The sequence below is a fragment of the Pseudophryne corroboree genome, chromosome 11 (genome assembly GCF_028390025.1).
Source record: "Pseudophryne corroboree isolate aPseCor3 chromosome 11, aPseCor3.hap2, whole genome shotgun sequence".
Lineage (NCBI taxonomy): Eukaryota > Metazoa > Chordata > Amphibia > Anura > Myobatrachidae > Pseudophryne > Pseudophryne corroboree.
Window position 1 is genome coordinate 306486084 of NC_086454.1, and position 16334 is coordinate 306502417.

The 16334-nt window shown below is 50.7% G+C and overlaps 1 protein-coding gene across 5 annotated transcripts in view; it reads left to right on the forward strand.

The window, feature by feature from the left end:
• The window catches only part of PHKB (phosphorylase kinase regulatory subunit beta), a 413553-nt gene that overhangs the window by 9775 nt on the left and 387444 nt on the right, over positions 1–16334 (forward strand). For 2 of the 5 annotated variants that reach the window (XM_063945572.1, XM_063945573.1), the window contains exon 2: positions 8850–9004. The exons of the other annotated variants lie outside the window; for them this stretch is intronic. In XM_063945572.1, coding sequence (XP_063801642.1) covers positions 8935–9004 — 70 coding nt within the window. In that variant the 5' untranslated portion in view covers positions 8850–8934. The remainder of the gene's footprint in view (positions 1–8849; positions 9005–16334) is intronic. 5 annotated transcript variants of the gene reach the window in all.

Genomic DNA, 16334 nt, shown 5'->3' on the forward strand with positions numbered 1-16334 from the left:
GGGTGAAAGTGCTGCTGGCACCCATTACTTGTTGCACCCAAATGCACAGGGTTTGGACACCTAAAGCGGTTAAGGGGTCTATTCAATTAATGTCGGATCCTCTCCAACAGAGAGGATCCGCCACTTCAGTATTAAATTTGCGGGCATTCGGGCCAAAAACCTGTCTGAAATGCCCGCAAATCTGACAAAATACGTGGATTCACGGCTAATCCTCCGATCCACTTGTTTTCCGAAAAGGTCGGAATTCCCAACTTGTCAGAAAAACAGCACTGGACTTGAATAGGTCGAATCCAGATTCGACCTAAAAAGTCGGAAAGTGACGTTTTCCGACAAGTCGGGAATTCGGACGATAATTGAATAGACCCCTAAACCCGAACGAAGTACTGGAGCGTGCTGCGTTTGGGCGTCCAAAAGCCTGACTTATGGCGAGTTTCTTCTCGCCACCCCATGAGTGTGCGAGCAAAAATAATGGGCCCACACAGCACTTGGGCCCATCGACAGAACAATTGAATACCCCCTCAAATTATTATTTTTTTTTAAATTGAAATAAGGCAATTACATGCTGCATACATTACGGCAGTTAAAATTATATTTCTGCAGCGGGGTACACTGTATTCCACAGGGAATACATTGGGGTGTAGAGATGGATCTTGATCCAGAGGCACCAACAGGCTAAAGCTTTAGACTGTCCCAGGATGCATTGCAGGTCCTCCTTTATATAACCCCACCTCCAGGCACTGTGAGCTCAGTTTTAGAGTTGGTGTCTGCATAAGCAGGTCACTTAACAGGGGGGGGAGGGGGGGTGTCTGCGCAAGCAGCCCTGAAAAAGCTATTTAGAAGACTTCAAGGGCTGCAGCACTTCATATGTCAGTGTGACATACTGTGCTGCGGCTCCATCACCTCCCCAGCGGCGTTGCATACTCCCGCTGGCTCTGTTCCCGGGTACTTGCGGAAGAGGCGCTCCGGTTCCTAGGCACACCACCGCAAACGCTCTCCTGGATCGCGTGGCTGCTGCTCAGGGAGGAGGTAAGAGGGTCCCCCAGGCGGGACCCATCATTAAATCACGTTCCGGTCATTTTCTAAGGAGATGGACCGCAACGCTGGCGTGGACACTGTGGCCGTGCAGGGACTCCACTATATCCACCAGGGCAGGGGAGCACAGGTCGGATAATACATTATCCATTTTTAATAAGGCTCCATAGTACCAGGTGGTGAGGACCAGCATAGGGGATAAGGCGCTTAACCTGTAGCCCCTCCCCCAGCTCCGGGCGCCATCTACTGCTGGTGTTCCCGCCCTGGAGCTGCCACACACCCTCTCTCACTCCCTGACTGAGACTTTGGGCACCATCTTCTCACAGTAGCTGCGTCTGGTCTCCGGGACTGCAGGGCAAGGTCTCCTCTGTAAATCCGCCTGATTTATCAGCGCTGTGATTCTACTGACACTTAAGTATTCTACATGTAATTTTAAGACAGCGTTAGTTAAGAACAAGTATACCTCTACCAGAATATATTGTATGAGTATTCTGATATACACATCCAGTCGCAGACCGCGCATTGTTATTTTATATGTATGTGTATATATACAGTGATCGCAAAAACGCGCTATAGCGTGTATTTTACCCGATTTTGAGGGAAGGTGACTCACTTTTCTGAAATGGGCGAGTCCCCGGGGACGCGCTCTGCTGCAGCAGCCAATCACTTCCTGTTAAGTCAGTGATTGATGCCTGTGACGGGAGAAGGTGAGCACCGCGGAGGCGCCGATTCATCACAGACTTGCTGTTGCCTGAACCCTCCGCTCCGGCGCCCGTGCTCATGGACTGAGCGCACCGCTTCACTGCAGGTCAGTTTCCCCGCCGCTCCTGACAGCCGCTCTGAGCGCCGGCCAGCGTGTGTGTGTGCGGTGTACATCTCCCGCCATCCCGGTCTCCGCGCTGCTGTAAACGGACTTCTGGCTGCCGGCTCTCGCCGTGCCTGCCATGTGGGCTCTGCCAGCGAGGAGGTGCTTGCACTGTTGCAGGGGGCCAGTTAGAGTGTGTGTGCCTGGGGTACAAGGGGAGATGGTCAATCACTGCTTGTGTGTCCGAGTTGTCTGGGAGGGGGGGGGGGGGTGCAATTGCTGGGGGTGTGCACGGGGTATAAGGAGAGAAGGTTAAATTACTGCTTGTGTGTCCTGGTTGTATGGGGGTTGGGGGGCAAATGGGTGTGTGCACGGGGTATAAAAGGGGGGTGGATTATGAGGTGTGTGTGTGTGCGCGCGCGCCTGGAGTATGAGGTGGTCAGCTGCTGAGTGTGTGTGTGCGTCCGGGGTATAAGGTGGGCAGATGCTGTGTGTGTGTGTGTGTGTGTGTGTGTGTGTGTGTGTGCGTCCGGGGTATAAGGTGGGCAGATGCTGTGTGTGCGTCCGGGGTAAAAGGTGGGCAGATGGTGTGTGTGTGTGTGTGTGTGCGCGCGTCCGGAGTATAAGGTGGGCAGATGCTGTGTGTGTGTGTGTGTGTGCGCGTCCGGGGTATAAGGTGGACAGATGCTGTGTGTGTGTGTGTGTGTGCGTCCGGGGTATAAGGTGGGCAGATGCTGTGTGCACGTCCGGGGTATAAGGTGGGCAGATGCTGTGTGTGTGTGTGTGCGTGTGCGTGTGTGTGTGTGTGTGTGTGCGCGCGCGCGTTTGGAGTATAAGGTGGGCAGATGCTGTGTGTGTGTGCGTCCGGGGTATAAGGTGGGCAGATGCTGTGTGTGTGCGTCCGGGGTATAAGGTGGGCAGATGCTGTGTGTGTGTGCGCGCGCGTCCGGGGTATAAGGTGGGCAGATGCTGTGTGTGTGTGCGCGTCCGGGGTATAAGGTGGGCAGATGCTGTGTGTGTGTGCGTCCTGAGTATAAGGTGGGCAGATGCTGTGTGCGCGTCCGGGGTATAAGGTGGGTAGATGCTGTGTGTGGTGTGTGTGTGTGTTTGTGTGTGCGCGCGCGCGCGTCCGGAGTATAAGGTGGGCAGATGCTGTGTGTGTGCGTCCGGGGTATAAGGTGGGCAGATGCTGTGTGCGCGTCCGGGGTATAAGGTGGACAGATGCTGTGTGTGTGTGTGTGTGTGTGTGGTGGGTAGCTGCTGTGTGTGTGCCCGGGGTATGATGCAATGTGTCTCGGCGCTCTACCTGGTGCAATGTGTCTCGCCGCTCTACCTGGTGCAATGTGTCTCGGCGCTCTACCTGGTGCAATGTGTCTCAGCGCTCTACCTGGTGCAATGTGTCTCGGCGCTCTACCTGGCGCAATGTGTATAACTTGCTCTGCCTGGCGCAATGTGTATAACGTGCTCTGCCTGGCACAATGTGTGTAACGTGCTCTGCCTGGCACAATGTGTGTAACGTGCTCTGCCTGGCACAATGTGTGTAACGTGCTCTGCCTGGCACAATGTGTGTAACGTGCTCTGCCTGGCGCATTGTGTATAACGTGCTCTGCCTGGCGCAATGTGTGTAACGTGCTCTGCCTGGCGCAATGTGTAACGTGCTCTACCTGGCGCAATGTGTGTAACGAGCTCTACCTGGTACAGTGTGTGTAACGTGCTCTACCTGATGCAGTGTGTGTAACGTGCTCTACCTGGTGCAGTGTGTGTAACGTGCTCTACCTGGTGCAGTGTGTGTAACGTGCTCTACCTGGTGCATTGTGTATAACGTGCTCTACCGGTCGCATTGTGTATAACGTGCTCTACCTGGTGCAATGTTTATATTTGATTTACTTGGTGCAATGTGTCTTAAGTGTTCTACCTGGTGCAATGTTTATATGTGCTCTACCTGGTGCAATGTATATAACGTGCTCTACCTGGTGCAATGTATATAACGTGCTCTACCTGGTGCAATGTATATAACGTGCTCTACTGGGTGCAATGTGTATAATAATGCGCTCTAACGTGCACAATGTGTATAAAGTGCTCTACCTGGCGTAATGTGTATAACGGGCTCTGCCTGGCGCAATGTGTATAAAGGGCTCTACCTGGTGCAATGTGTATAATGTGCTCTACTTGGAGCAAAGTGTATAGCGAGCTGTACCTGGTGCAATATGTATAACATGCTCTACCTGGCGCAGTGTGTATAGGAGGTTCTACCTGGTGCAATCTGTATAAGCCTCAAATTTTGCGGCGCGCGCACTGCCTCTACTTTACGATCTGGTAAGGTGGAACACCAATTCACTTTCTACCTAAGGGCACCAAAATGTCTAGATACAGCTCTGGTGCAGGGTGTTCTGCATGCTACACAGCCCAGCAGCACTATCACCCCATCCCTCCACCTTGCAACACTTTTGTAGTGTCCAAATAAGATTAAGATGAATAAGAACCTTCATTTCGATGGGACCCAGAAAAGGACCGGTAGGACCCCAATTTTTGAAAGTGAGGGGTCCCTGGGACCCACTTTTTTTTGGGATTAGCGCGATCACTGTATATATATATACACACAGTATATTAGACCAGTTTTATTGTCTGACTAAAATAATTATCAGCATTGTCACTGTGACTGTGTGTGCTTGTATCTGCCGTGTGGATTTCACTTTCAGTGTATCCCAGCTGTATCTATCACTGTATTCTGTACCCTAGGGGACTAGGTGCGTCAGGGTCTATTATATAGTGCTGCGCAGTATTTACAGTTAAGTGTATTTTACTGTGTATTTCAGTCACATCATACCGCATTTATTCTCTGACACATAAATAGGGGATTTATTTGCAGGTATTATATTTGTCTGGCTATATCGTACAGTCACGTTCTAAGGTTACATTCACTATAATGTCTACCACAAAGGCTGGAAATCCGTGGACGCTCCTGCGTCATGCAGCGCATGCACCAAGGATTTGCCTGAGGGGGAAGTTTTGAAGGATGGTCTGTGTAATATGTGCCATACATCTCCCAGTCAGCCCGATGCTCCTGTAGCCAATCAGGAACTACCTTGGGCGGCGTTCTCCAATATGCTTAATATGCTTGTGACACGCCTTACACCCCCTATGGGACTTCCTGTGCCATTGCAGCCACATATTGTCCCTATGGTTAATTCGCCCTGAGCGGATACTCTGTCTACCCAGATACAACAAATGAATCAATCTTTGGTTAGACAAAAACCTACCCCACGCCCCTCTGCGGTTAAGGGGTCATCTAAGCGGGCCGCCTCCTCCTCACAATCCACTAATATCTCAGATGATACTTCCGATGAGGATGGGGAGTATACTGATCCGTCAGAAACTGATACAGTCGCTTCTGACGAGGCTACTACAACGCAAGTTGATGTCCCAGACCTAGTGGAGGCTGTTAAGCTGATTCTACAAATCGATGATGATGTAGATCCCACTACTGCGTCTAAGAAACCTGATAAATTTAAACGTCAGAAGGTAACTAAAGTAGTCTTACCACATTCTGACCATTTGGTAGACATGCGTCAGGTGCAACCTTGGTTGTGCCTGGTTATACGTTCCCTCCTGGATACAGGAGTGGTAGTGCCGGTACCCCTGTCCCAGAGAGGCGGTGGATACTACTCGACCCTGTTTCTAGTCCCGAAACCCAATGGTTCTTTCCGGCCTATACTCAACCTCAAATCACTGAACAAATTTGTGAGAGTGTCCAAGTTCCGTATGGAAGCGCTGCGCTCGATTGTACTGGCCATGGAACCCGGAGATTATATGGTATCCCTGGATATACAAGATGCCTATCTGCATATACCTATTGCCGTATCGCATCAGCAATATCTGCGGTTTGCTATTGGCAACCTTCATTATCATATCTAGGCTCTGCCGTTTGGACTGGCCACGGCCCCTCAGATCTTCACCAAGGTTATGTCCGTGCTGACGGCTCATCTGCGCCGTCAAGGAATCAGGATCCTGCCTGGATGACTCTCTGATCCTTGCGAACTCCCAAGATGTCCTCCTTAGTCATCTACAACTGACGGTAAACTGCCTACAAGCCCACTGGGTGGCTCGTCAACTGGAAGAAGTCCTCGCTGGTCCCTGCTCGGAGCATGGTGCACCTGGGGGCACTGCTGGACACTCACAGCTAAAGTCTGTTTCTGTCTCCAGAGAAAGTCCTGAAACTTCAGGACAGGATAAGATACCTCCTCTCTCGTCCAAGGGTGTCGATGCACTCGGCAATGCAAGTACTAGGCTTCATGGTGCTGGCGTTCGACATGGTAGAGTATGCTCAATTTCATTCCTGCCCTCTACAGAAGTTAATCCTTTCCAAGTGGGATGGCCTGCCTCATCAGATCAGGTCTCAAATGATCTCCTTGACTCCGGAGGTTCGTCTGTCACTGAGCTGGTGGCTACAGGACCAGCAGTTGAGTAGGGACCGTCCCTTCTGGATTCCTAACTGGTTCCTCCTGACTATGGATGCCAGTCTGAGGGGTTGGCGCGTGGTGCTGGAGCAACACTCTCTCCAGAGTCGGTGGACCAGGGAGGAATCTCTCCTCCCAATAAACATTCTGGAATTGCGGGCAGTGTTCAGTGCTTTGACTCTTGCCCTGCCTCTGATACACAACAAGCCTGTTCAAGTACAATCCGACAACGCCACCACGGTGGCTTACGTTAATCATCAAGGCGGCACTCGAAGCCGCATGGCAATGATCGAAGTGTCAAAAATCCTTTGTTAGGCGGACCGCCATCTGCCAGCAATATCGGCAGTGTTTATTCTGGAGGTCCTCAACTGGGAAGCGGACTTCCTCAGTCGTCAGGACGTGAACGCTGGAGAGTGGAGTCTTCTTCCAGAAGTCTTTCAACTCCTAGTGGACAAGTGGGGCCTACCAGATGTAGACCTGATGGTGTCTCGACACAATCACAAAGTTCCAGTCTTCCGATCAAGAACAAGGGATCCTCAAGCAGCGTTCGTGGACGCATTGGCAATTCCATGGAACTTTCGGCTGCCCTACGTGTTCCCTCCGGTGTCACACCTGCCCAGGGTACTTTCGGAAGTTCAAGCAAGAAGGAGGAATACTACTTCTAGTTGCTCTAGCGTGGCCCAGACAGCATTGGTTCTCAGACCTGCAGGGTCTATCGATAGAGCGTCATCTTCTACTTCCTCAATGCCCAGACCTCCTCGTTCAGGCCCTTGTGTCTACCCAGACCTGGCCAGACTGGCTTTGACAGCGTGGCTCTTGAAGCTTCACTCACTATGCTAAAGGCCTGCAAACTGGCTTCTGCATGGATTTATTATAGGGTCTGGGATTCTGACTTCATCTGGTGTGCTGCTAAGAATTACGATGCTTACAAGTTTTGTACTTCCAGGCTTCTGGCTTTTTTGCAACAAGGCCTGGATGTAGGACTTGGTCTGGCCTCCCTCAAGGTCCACATATCTGCCTTGTCAGTGTGGTTTCAGGGAAAAATTGCGTCTATTCCTGACGTTCATACATGCACTCAGGGCGTACTGCGGATTCAGCCTCCCTATGTCCCTCCTGTGGCTCCATGGTATCTGTCTGTTCGCCTGAATGCCCTGCAAGAGTCTCCATTTGAACCTCTTTAGTCAGTGGACCTTAAATGGCTTACGGCTAAGGTCTTTTTCTTATTGGCTATTGCATCTGCCAGAAGGGTATCAGACTTAGGCGCTTTGTCCTGTCGTCCTCCCTTTTTGATATTTCATCGTGACCGCGCAGTTCTCCGAACTCGTCCCGGTTATTTGCCTAAGGTGTCATCTTTTCACCTTAACCAAGAGTTTGTGGTTTCGACCCTCATCTTTTCTGACTTGTCCTCCAAAGAGCAGTCTTTGGATGTGGTAAGGGCTCTCCGGGTTTATGTGGAGAGGACTGCCTCTGTCAGGAGGTCAGATGCCCTTTTTGTACTTTTTGGTTTCCACAAACGTGGCTGGCCTGCGAACAAGCAAACCTTGGCCAGATGGATTAGAATGGTGATTGCACAAGCTTATGCGCAGGTTGGGCTCTCGGCTCTTGCTGTTACTAAGGCTCATTCTACTCGGTCTGTTGGACCTTCTTGGGCAGCCCGCCGTGGCGCGTCCGCAGAAGAATTGTGCAAGTCGGCTGCGTGGTCCTCGGTGAACATTTCCGCCTCCCAGGATGCTTCCTTTGGACGCCGGGTTCTCGTACCCGATAAGGTGCGTCCACTCCCTTGTATTCCCTGTGGAACAAAGTGTACCCCGCTGCAGAAAAGGAGATTTATGGTAGACTTGCCATGGTTAAATCTCTTTCAACGAGGTACACTGGGTTCCACAGGGCGCCCACCCTGACGCACTTAGCTTCTTTGGGTTTGTATGGCATTAGCCGCTAGTCCCTTCTCATTTCGTGAGAACGTGGCTCTATGTGACTAACATCTGCCTTCTCTTTTACCTGCTTCTGCATTGGACTGGTTAACTAAAACTGAGCTCACAGTGCCTGGAGGCGGGGTTATATAGAGGAGGCCCCGCAATGCATCCTGGCACAGTCTAAAGCTTTAGCCTGTTGGTGCCTCTGGATCAAGATCTATCTCTACACCCCGATGTATTCCCTGTGGAACCCAGTGTACCTCGCAGAAAGAGATTTAACCATGGTAAGTCTACCAGAAATCTCCTTTTAATTGTATTATCTCACATTAAGTACATATGAATAGAGCAGTAAAACTCTTGAATTCCATTGGTTAATTTGCAACCAGTTCCACCAACTGATTGCCATGGTTAGTCCGCCTGTTCTTTAAGTAGCCGTAACATTTTCCAGATAAACGCACGTTTTAATTTGTTGGTGTACAATGGTTTTAGTTTGTAGTTGTTATTAGTAACTAATATTGCAGTTTATTGTTAGATGCATTTTCTGTGTGCATACTGTTTTGTTTGATGTGTGAATAATGTTTATGTCATGTTTTTTCTCTCCTTGTTTCTGTCTGGTTTCTGCGCTGACGTTCCCTAACACAGCCCTAACTCCTTAATTTCACTGTGATTGCCCCTAACACCTACTAACCGTTTGCTGAATTGGTTGAGACGTCACTGGTTGGTCCCAATGCAGTCGAGTAAAATGGCCCAGATTGTCGGCAAGATTATGCCTGTGTCGCCCGCGTTCTCCCGGTCAGGTAAGTGCAGGGGACACCCAAGTCATTGCTTTTTTTTGCCATATGCATGTACTACTATTTGGCATGTGATACTGTCTCAGCAAATTTGAGTGTATAGGCATGTGCTATGATTGTATGGGTATGGGACTCAGGTCAACACTGTCTAGTTCAACACCTATTGGTCGATAGTGGCTAGGTCGACACGGCCATTCGGTCGACGTGAACAAGATCGATATGAAAAAATGTCGACCTGAGTGTTTTAATTTTTTTTGGTCTCATTTTCTTAGTAAAGTTACCAGGAACTCCAATTAGTGCAACGTGTCCCCTCGCCATGCTTCGGGCAAGGTTACCGTTCCCAATCGTAGTCCACGTGGATCGTGAAGTATGAAAAAGTTCAAAAAAAGATTTTTATTTTTTTTTTAAACTCATGTCAACCTTTTTGCATGTCGACTTTGTTCAGGTCGACCCAATGGTCGTGTCGACCTATTTCTAGTGTCGATCTATTCACTGTCGACCAAAGGGTGTTGACCTAAGTGGTGTCAACCCAGAGTCCAGATACCGATTGTATTGTTAGCGTTCCAACAGAATGTTTGTGGGGGGTTTATGTTCACTTTTTAAGTTTTTTGGGGTACATTTACTAAAACTTCTAAAACAGACAAGTGGAGATGTTTCCCATAAGCAATCAGATTCGTTATATTTTCTAGAATAAAATCTTATTGGTTGCTGTGGGCAACAGTACCACTTTTCATTTATAGGGGGATAATTCAAATGTTTGAAAAGTCGGGTGGGTGTCTGTCTTAGCCTGTCTGTTAGATAGGAAAAAAGAGACGCTCAACTGACTTTTATAACAATTGAATCTCCCCCATAGAATCTTTAGTAAATCGACCCCTTTATGTGAAACTATAGACGGAAATGAAGATACCGTCCAACTAGGATTGTAGGATTGTGTCCTTGAATCCTGTATATGGATGTTGTATGTTATATGCAATACTTGTCAAACCCATATCCAATCAGTTATGCCATTGGCCGAACTATTTTAAATGTATAGTAACTAGGCAGGTAACGAATATTTATTTTAAAGTTCTAGCACCTTGAAGCCACCTTGTTCTATTGGACGAACTGTTACTTCTTGCATTTGGGGAGATGTATCAATCCTTGGAGAGAGATAAGGTACTAGCTTCTGTCATTACAGGCTGTGTCTGGCAAACGACAGGAGCTGATTGGTTAGTACTTTATGTCTCTCCACTTTATCGATCTCCCATGCTGAGACAGCGTGTTATATTCGACTGCGTGTTTCTCTGTACTCCAAATGCTTTTTGTGTATACAGTTATTGGCAGGACCTCGGTAGTAGCGGATGTCCCTGGAATATGTGCAAGTGTCACATGATCTGTTCACGGTGCTGATACTCCATCTTTGATTAGAGATGTGTCTTTGATACCTAGGTCATAGGTGATTTTCAAACAGTATTGCAATTTTCAGCAATTTAGCTGTGCAAGTGATACTCAGTAATTATTGTATAAACTATCGGTGCTGGTTCGTCCATGAAATATTCTAATATATACAGATGAGTTCTCATACATCATTGCTGCAATCACGCCAAACAGGCCCGCTCGGTGCGCCAGCACACGTAAGACTCTGCTAGCTTAGGGCGCCGTTTTTGCAGATAATGCATCTTAGTTACAACACAGTGTGACCAGGACGCAACAACACACTGTGCTGATTAATATAATATGTGACACGTGTGTGACTGAGTCTCTGAATTTGGATACAAAGTGCTACGATGCAGCGGCCGGGGCTTTTTTCCACGCCAGTTTGCATTGTGCTCCGTATACAGACTCTGTCGCACATAGATATGCAAGCGTTGCATATACAATTAATCAGTGCAGTCTCCTGGTGCGTCCTAGCTGCATCGCGTTGTGACTAAGACGCATATTCGGCAAAAAGAGACACGCAACGCTAGTGGAGTTGCACGGGACCTGGTGGCTCAGTCACAGCAAGCATTTGGCACTGAAAGGCGTATTGAGGCCGGATGTATGAGGCCACATCTGTATTTCTGATGCTTGAACAGTCCTTTGTTTTATTTCATGTTGTTTATTGGAAAATCTGGCAACCCTTAAACCCCGTTTTTATATAAACAAACATGTACGGCGGCACTCGGATAAATGAAGACAAGACAACAGCCTCTATAGCCAACGTTTCAAAGACTAAAGAGGAGTCTTTGAAACTTTGGCTATAGAGGCTGTTGTCTTGTCTTCATTTACCTGAGTGCCGCCGTACATGTTTGTTTGCATAGGGGAGCTGCAGAGTTTTCCTTGAACGGAAGGCAACGGGAAAGGTATCATTTTGTAATGCGGAGTAGTGCCGAGCTCATTGTGTTTATATACGTGTGTGTATATATATATATATATATATATAGATATATATATATATATATATATATATATATATATATAGATATATATATATAGATATATATATATATAGATAGAGAGAGAGACAGCATAAAGGTGCACTCACCAGAATTTTGCACGTAAAAGCATTGATTTTTAATTTATACTTATCAAGGTGATTTCACAGAGAGATAGTTCATTCAACGTTTCGATCCCTCAGGATCATCGTCAGGAAAATACAGCAAGGACAGCATGTACAGCAAGTTTCATCTGTTCATATACACCAGTATAGATGCAACTTGCTGTACATGCTGTCCTTGCTGTATTTTCCTGACGATGATCCTGAGGGATCGAAACGTTGAATGAACTATCTCTCTGTGAAATCACCTTGATAAGTATAAATTAAAAATCAATGCTTTTACGTGCAAAATTCTGGTGAGTGCACCTTTATGCTGCCTCTCTATACGTTGATGTCTGGACTTATGCCCTGGACCTCTTGGGAGTCACCCCAGTCGATGTTATATTTTTCCTGTGCGAGTGCGACCACATCTGGAACTATATATATATATATATATATATATATATATATATATATACTAGGTGCTTCATCGCGCCCTACGGGCGCTCTTCACACCGTCGCAAGGGGCTACGCCCCCTTAACCCTTGCATGCCTTTCTGGGGTTTAATATTTGTATTATATGGAGTATTACCTGCATTCCTTTGTTAGTGGTTAAATATTGCACAATGAAAGGGCGTGCGATGGTGAAGGAGGCGCAGCCCCTTGCGACGGCGTGAACAGCACCTGCAGGGCACGATGTACAGAATGTAGCGGGTGCGGGGGGGACTGCGGATGGTGTCTGTAGATGCTGCGGGTGGAGGGGAGGCAGAAGTGGGGGTGGGGCCCGGATGGGGAAGGTTCGTGAGGTGCTGCGCGTGGGGGAGGGGCAGAGGAGTGGGGGATGCAGATGGGGGAGGGGTCCGGAGGCACTGCAGGTGGGGGAGGGGCAGGGGTGCCACGGGTGGGAGAGGGGCAGGTGTGGGGATGTTGTGGATGGGTGAAGGGTTCCGGAGGTGCTGTGGGATGGGTGTGCCGGGGGTTGGGTAGGGGACCGCAGGCACCATGGGTAGGGTAGGGGCAGGTACGGGTGTTGCGGCGGATGGGAAAGGAGGTCCGGAGGTGCTGCAGGTGGTGGAGGGGCAGGTGCGGGGGTGCCATTGGTGGGGGAGGGGTGGGTGAGGGGGGGACCGCTGATGGAGGAGGGTGTCTGCAGATGCTGCGGGTGGAGGGGGGCAGGTGTGGGGGGAGACGTATAAGGGGGGTGAATGGTGGAAGGGGCTTGGAGGTGCTGTGGGTGGTGAAGGGGTGGAGGAGTGGGAGCCACGGGTGGTGTAGGGGGTCTGGAGGCACAGCATGTGGGGGAGGGGTGGAGTGCCGCATGTGGTGGAGGGGAAGGTGCGGAGGTGTAGTGCATTGGGGAGAGGTCTGGAGGCGCTGCGGGTACTGTACATGCCATAAAAGGTAGTTGGAGGGTATGCAGTAACAGGGCCAGGACAGGGGTGACAGGGTCAGTACAGGGTTGACGGGGCCAGGACAGGGGTGACGGGGCCAGGACAGGGGTGACGGGGCCAGGACAGGGGTGACGGGGCCAGGACAGGGGTGACGGGGCCAGGACAGGGGTGACGGGGCCAGGACAGGGGTGACGGGGCCAGGACAGGGGTGACAGGGCCAGGACAGAAATGATAGGGACAGGATAGGGGTGACAGGGCCAGGGTAGGGGCGGCAGGACCAGGACAGGGGTGACGGGGCCAGTATAGGGTTGACAGGGCAAGCACAGGGGTGACAGGGCCAGGATAGGGGTAACAGGGCCAGCATAAGGGTGACAGGGCCAGGATAAGGGTGAAAGGGCCAGAATAAGGGTGGCAGGGCAAGGCCAGGGTGACAGGGACATGACAGAACACAGGGCACGGGAGAGATTGGTATTAGGGACAAAACAGTGGTGACAGACAGATGTGTCTTACCGGAGTCACTGCTGCTGGCTGCTGCTGTTCCATTCCAACCTGTTGGGATCTGCTGCTGCTTGGAGACTTGGCATGGCTGACTCTCTCAGGCTGGAGTCCTGCTTTCTCTGCCAGTCCGCATCCCTCCCCCCCTCCTCAGTCACACACCGCAGACCTCGCGCAGCTGCCGGGCACTGTGGTAAGGTGAGACTGGAAATGACTGGTTAGCCCCCAGGAGATGCTGCGGCTGGAGGGAGGAGGGGGTCATAGCATGCACGTGGCGCGGACCTCACGGCTTCCGGGCACTGTGGTAAGGGGAGACTGGGAGTGACTGGTTAGCTCCCAGGAGACGCTGCGGCTGGAGGGAGGAGTGGGTCAGAGCCTGCAAGCAGCTCGGATTTCTGCAGCGCTACCCGCCAGCTAAAGTGTGTGAATGAGCTGGGCGCACTCCACTGCGGGTGGCAGCGCTGCAGCTAGCGGTGGGGTTGCCGGGGCTGGAGATAACAGAGGCAGTATGGAACCTGCACAGCGGCAGGTGCCCCACTAAACTGCAGCTAAGAAGCGTGGAGTGTGTCAGAAAGTGACGCTCCTCCGCACCAGAGAGACCCTGCTGAGTATGCCGATGTGGGGGGTCAAGCACACAGTGAGCCGGTGCCCGTCTGTCTGTATGACATACCCCTCACACACCCCCATACCTCCCAAATGTCCCGATTTTCGCGGGACAGTCCCATTTTTTGGGGTCTGTCCCGCTGTCCCACCCGCGGGTCGCAGTGTCCGGCGGTGGGGGGGGGGGCAGTTGGAAAGCTCCTGTACTCGCTGTTCTGCTTAGCAGAGCAGCGGTGAATAGTGGAGACAGAGGGGGCATCAGGGGGTACGGATTACGGGGGGGTTCCAGCAGCAGACCTGGATTAAGGGGGGGGGGGGGGGGGGGCAGGGGATTCGTACCGTTGGCCCCACAGTTTTAGGGGGCCCCCCGGCTGGAGTAGCTCTGTCCCAGCTCAGAAAGCTCCCCCCGTCCTGCCAGCAACAGCGGCAGCATTGTGCTACAGTCAGCACACGCTGCTGCATATTGGCAGGTCTGTGGTGTTGCAGGGAGGCAGCAGTCTCCCTGCTTTCTTCTCCCTGTGCGGGTGTGTAGGGGGAGCGACCACGTCCTCTGGATTTAGCCCTAGCTGAGGGGTCAAAATCCCATAAAAAAAATAAAAATAAAAATCGGAATTTGCATAAGGGGGCGTGGCCGCGCGGGGCGCGATTAGGCCACGCCCCCAACCCACAGCAGGCACAGCAATGAGATAGGGCTCCCCTGTCTCAAGTGCCCTGTGCCCCCCGGACTCATAATCAGCCCCTGGGGGCATGCCAGCAGCTCACAGAGCGCTGGGCAAGCCCCCTCACTGACGAAAACGGGGGCCCTCCCGTGAAGCCACGCCCCCTTTTCGCCGAGTGTGTTTCCCTCCTTCTGCCTGGAGAAAGCTCCTGCAGAAAGCTGGGAGGTATGCACCCCTGCCTGTGCCATGCCCAATGCCCATGCTATCTGCTTCTGCTCCTAGTCTCCTGTAGATTTGGCCAGATCCCTGTGACTCATTTGAATAACTCCGCCCACTGTTGTGACTCCGCCCAGCGTTAGCAAATGAATCACAAGGTCACAGAATAGGGCTATTATATAGGAAATATATATATATATATATATATATATATAATTTATTTATTATACGGGGGGGGGGGGTTAAGGGTTATCTGTGCATATATATTTAGGGTGTCTAAATCCGGTTGGATCGCAGTGTGCGATCCAACCGTAATTTTTGGCTGGGGGGGGCAACGCTCTGTTTCCAGGGAGGAGATTAAGCGTTGCCAGGGGGGTGGCCGGATGAACAGGGGGCGGTGCAGCGCGAACGGGTGCGTGTCTGGGGCGTGATCGCGGCGGCTGCGTGACATTACACGCAGCCGCCGCGATCGGGAAGATGGCGGCGGGTCTCCTGCACTGCAGTAGGCTTCCTCTATTTCTGCTAACAAGTAGAAATTGTGATGCGGTCGCAATTTCTGCTTGTTGAAGGGGGAGGCTCCAGTCAGCATGCAGGGCGTGCTTGTACAGTGATGAGCAAGCATCCCCAGCATGCGCTCCAAAGGATAGCAATTTCTGCTTATTAGCAGAATTTGCTATTCTTACTGAATTGGCCCTGTATTATAAAGCTAGTGCAGCCTGAAGAAGTCTTGTTTGGGTGGAGAGTCCTGCGTGCCTTGTGCATGATCTGCTGAATGCCAAGTATGAGGCCAATTCGAAGAACTAGGAAAACTGGGACCATTTAGCAGGTGGCAAAGGGCTATATGTGGCCTCCTGTATACACATTGCGGCCTCTGTCCAGGGCTACATAATGGGGTTTTGCTTAACGGAATCCAGCCTCTGGGCAGGACAGTGTGCTTTACCCCGTGCCATTTCTGATGTATTCTGTCTGTATGTGACACTGCTGCCTCATCACAGCTAAAAGATCACTGTCCTAAATATAGTCTGTTGATGCAGTTTGATGTTACACTACCCGCTCTGCCATGGTGTTATGGGGCAGCGCTATTCTGGGTGCTGTATGCCCTTGACCTGAGCATTGCATGGCTGCTGCGTGTTGCTTGTATGTGGTATGTGCTGCTTACATGTAGAAAGGACATTTCACTCCGTTCCGGGATGGCTGAGTATTCTGCACTAAGGGCCTAATTCAGATCTGATCGCAGCAAAACCATGTGCACTGCAGGGGGGGCCAGATGTAACATGTGCAGAGAGAGTTAGATTTGGGTGGGGTGTGTTCAAACTGAAATCTAAATTGCAGTGTAAAAATAAAGCAGCCAGTATTTACCCTGCACAGAAACAATATAACCCACCCAAATCTATCTCTCTCTGCACATGTTACATCTGCCCCCCCCCCTCCCCCCCTCCCCCCCATCCCCTGCAGTGCACATGGTTTCGCCTATCTGCTAA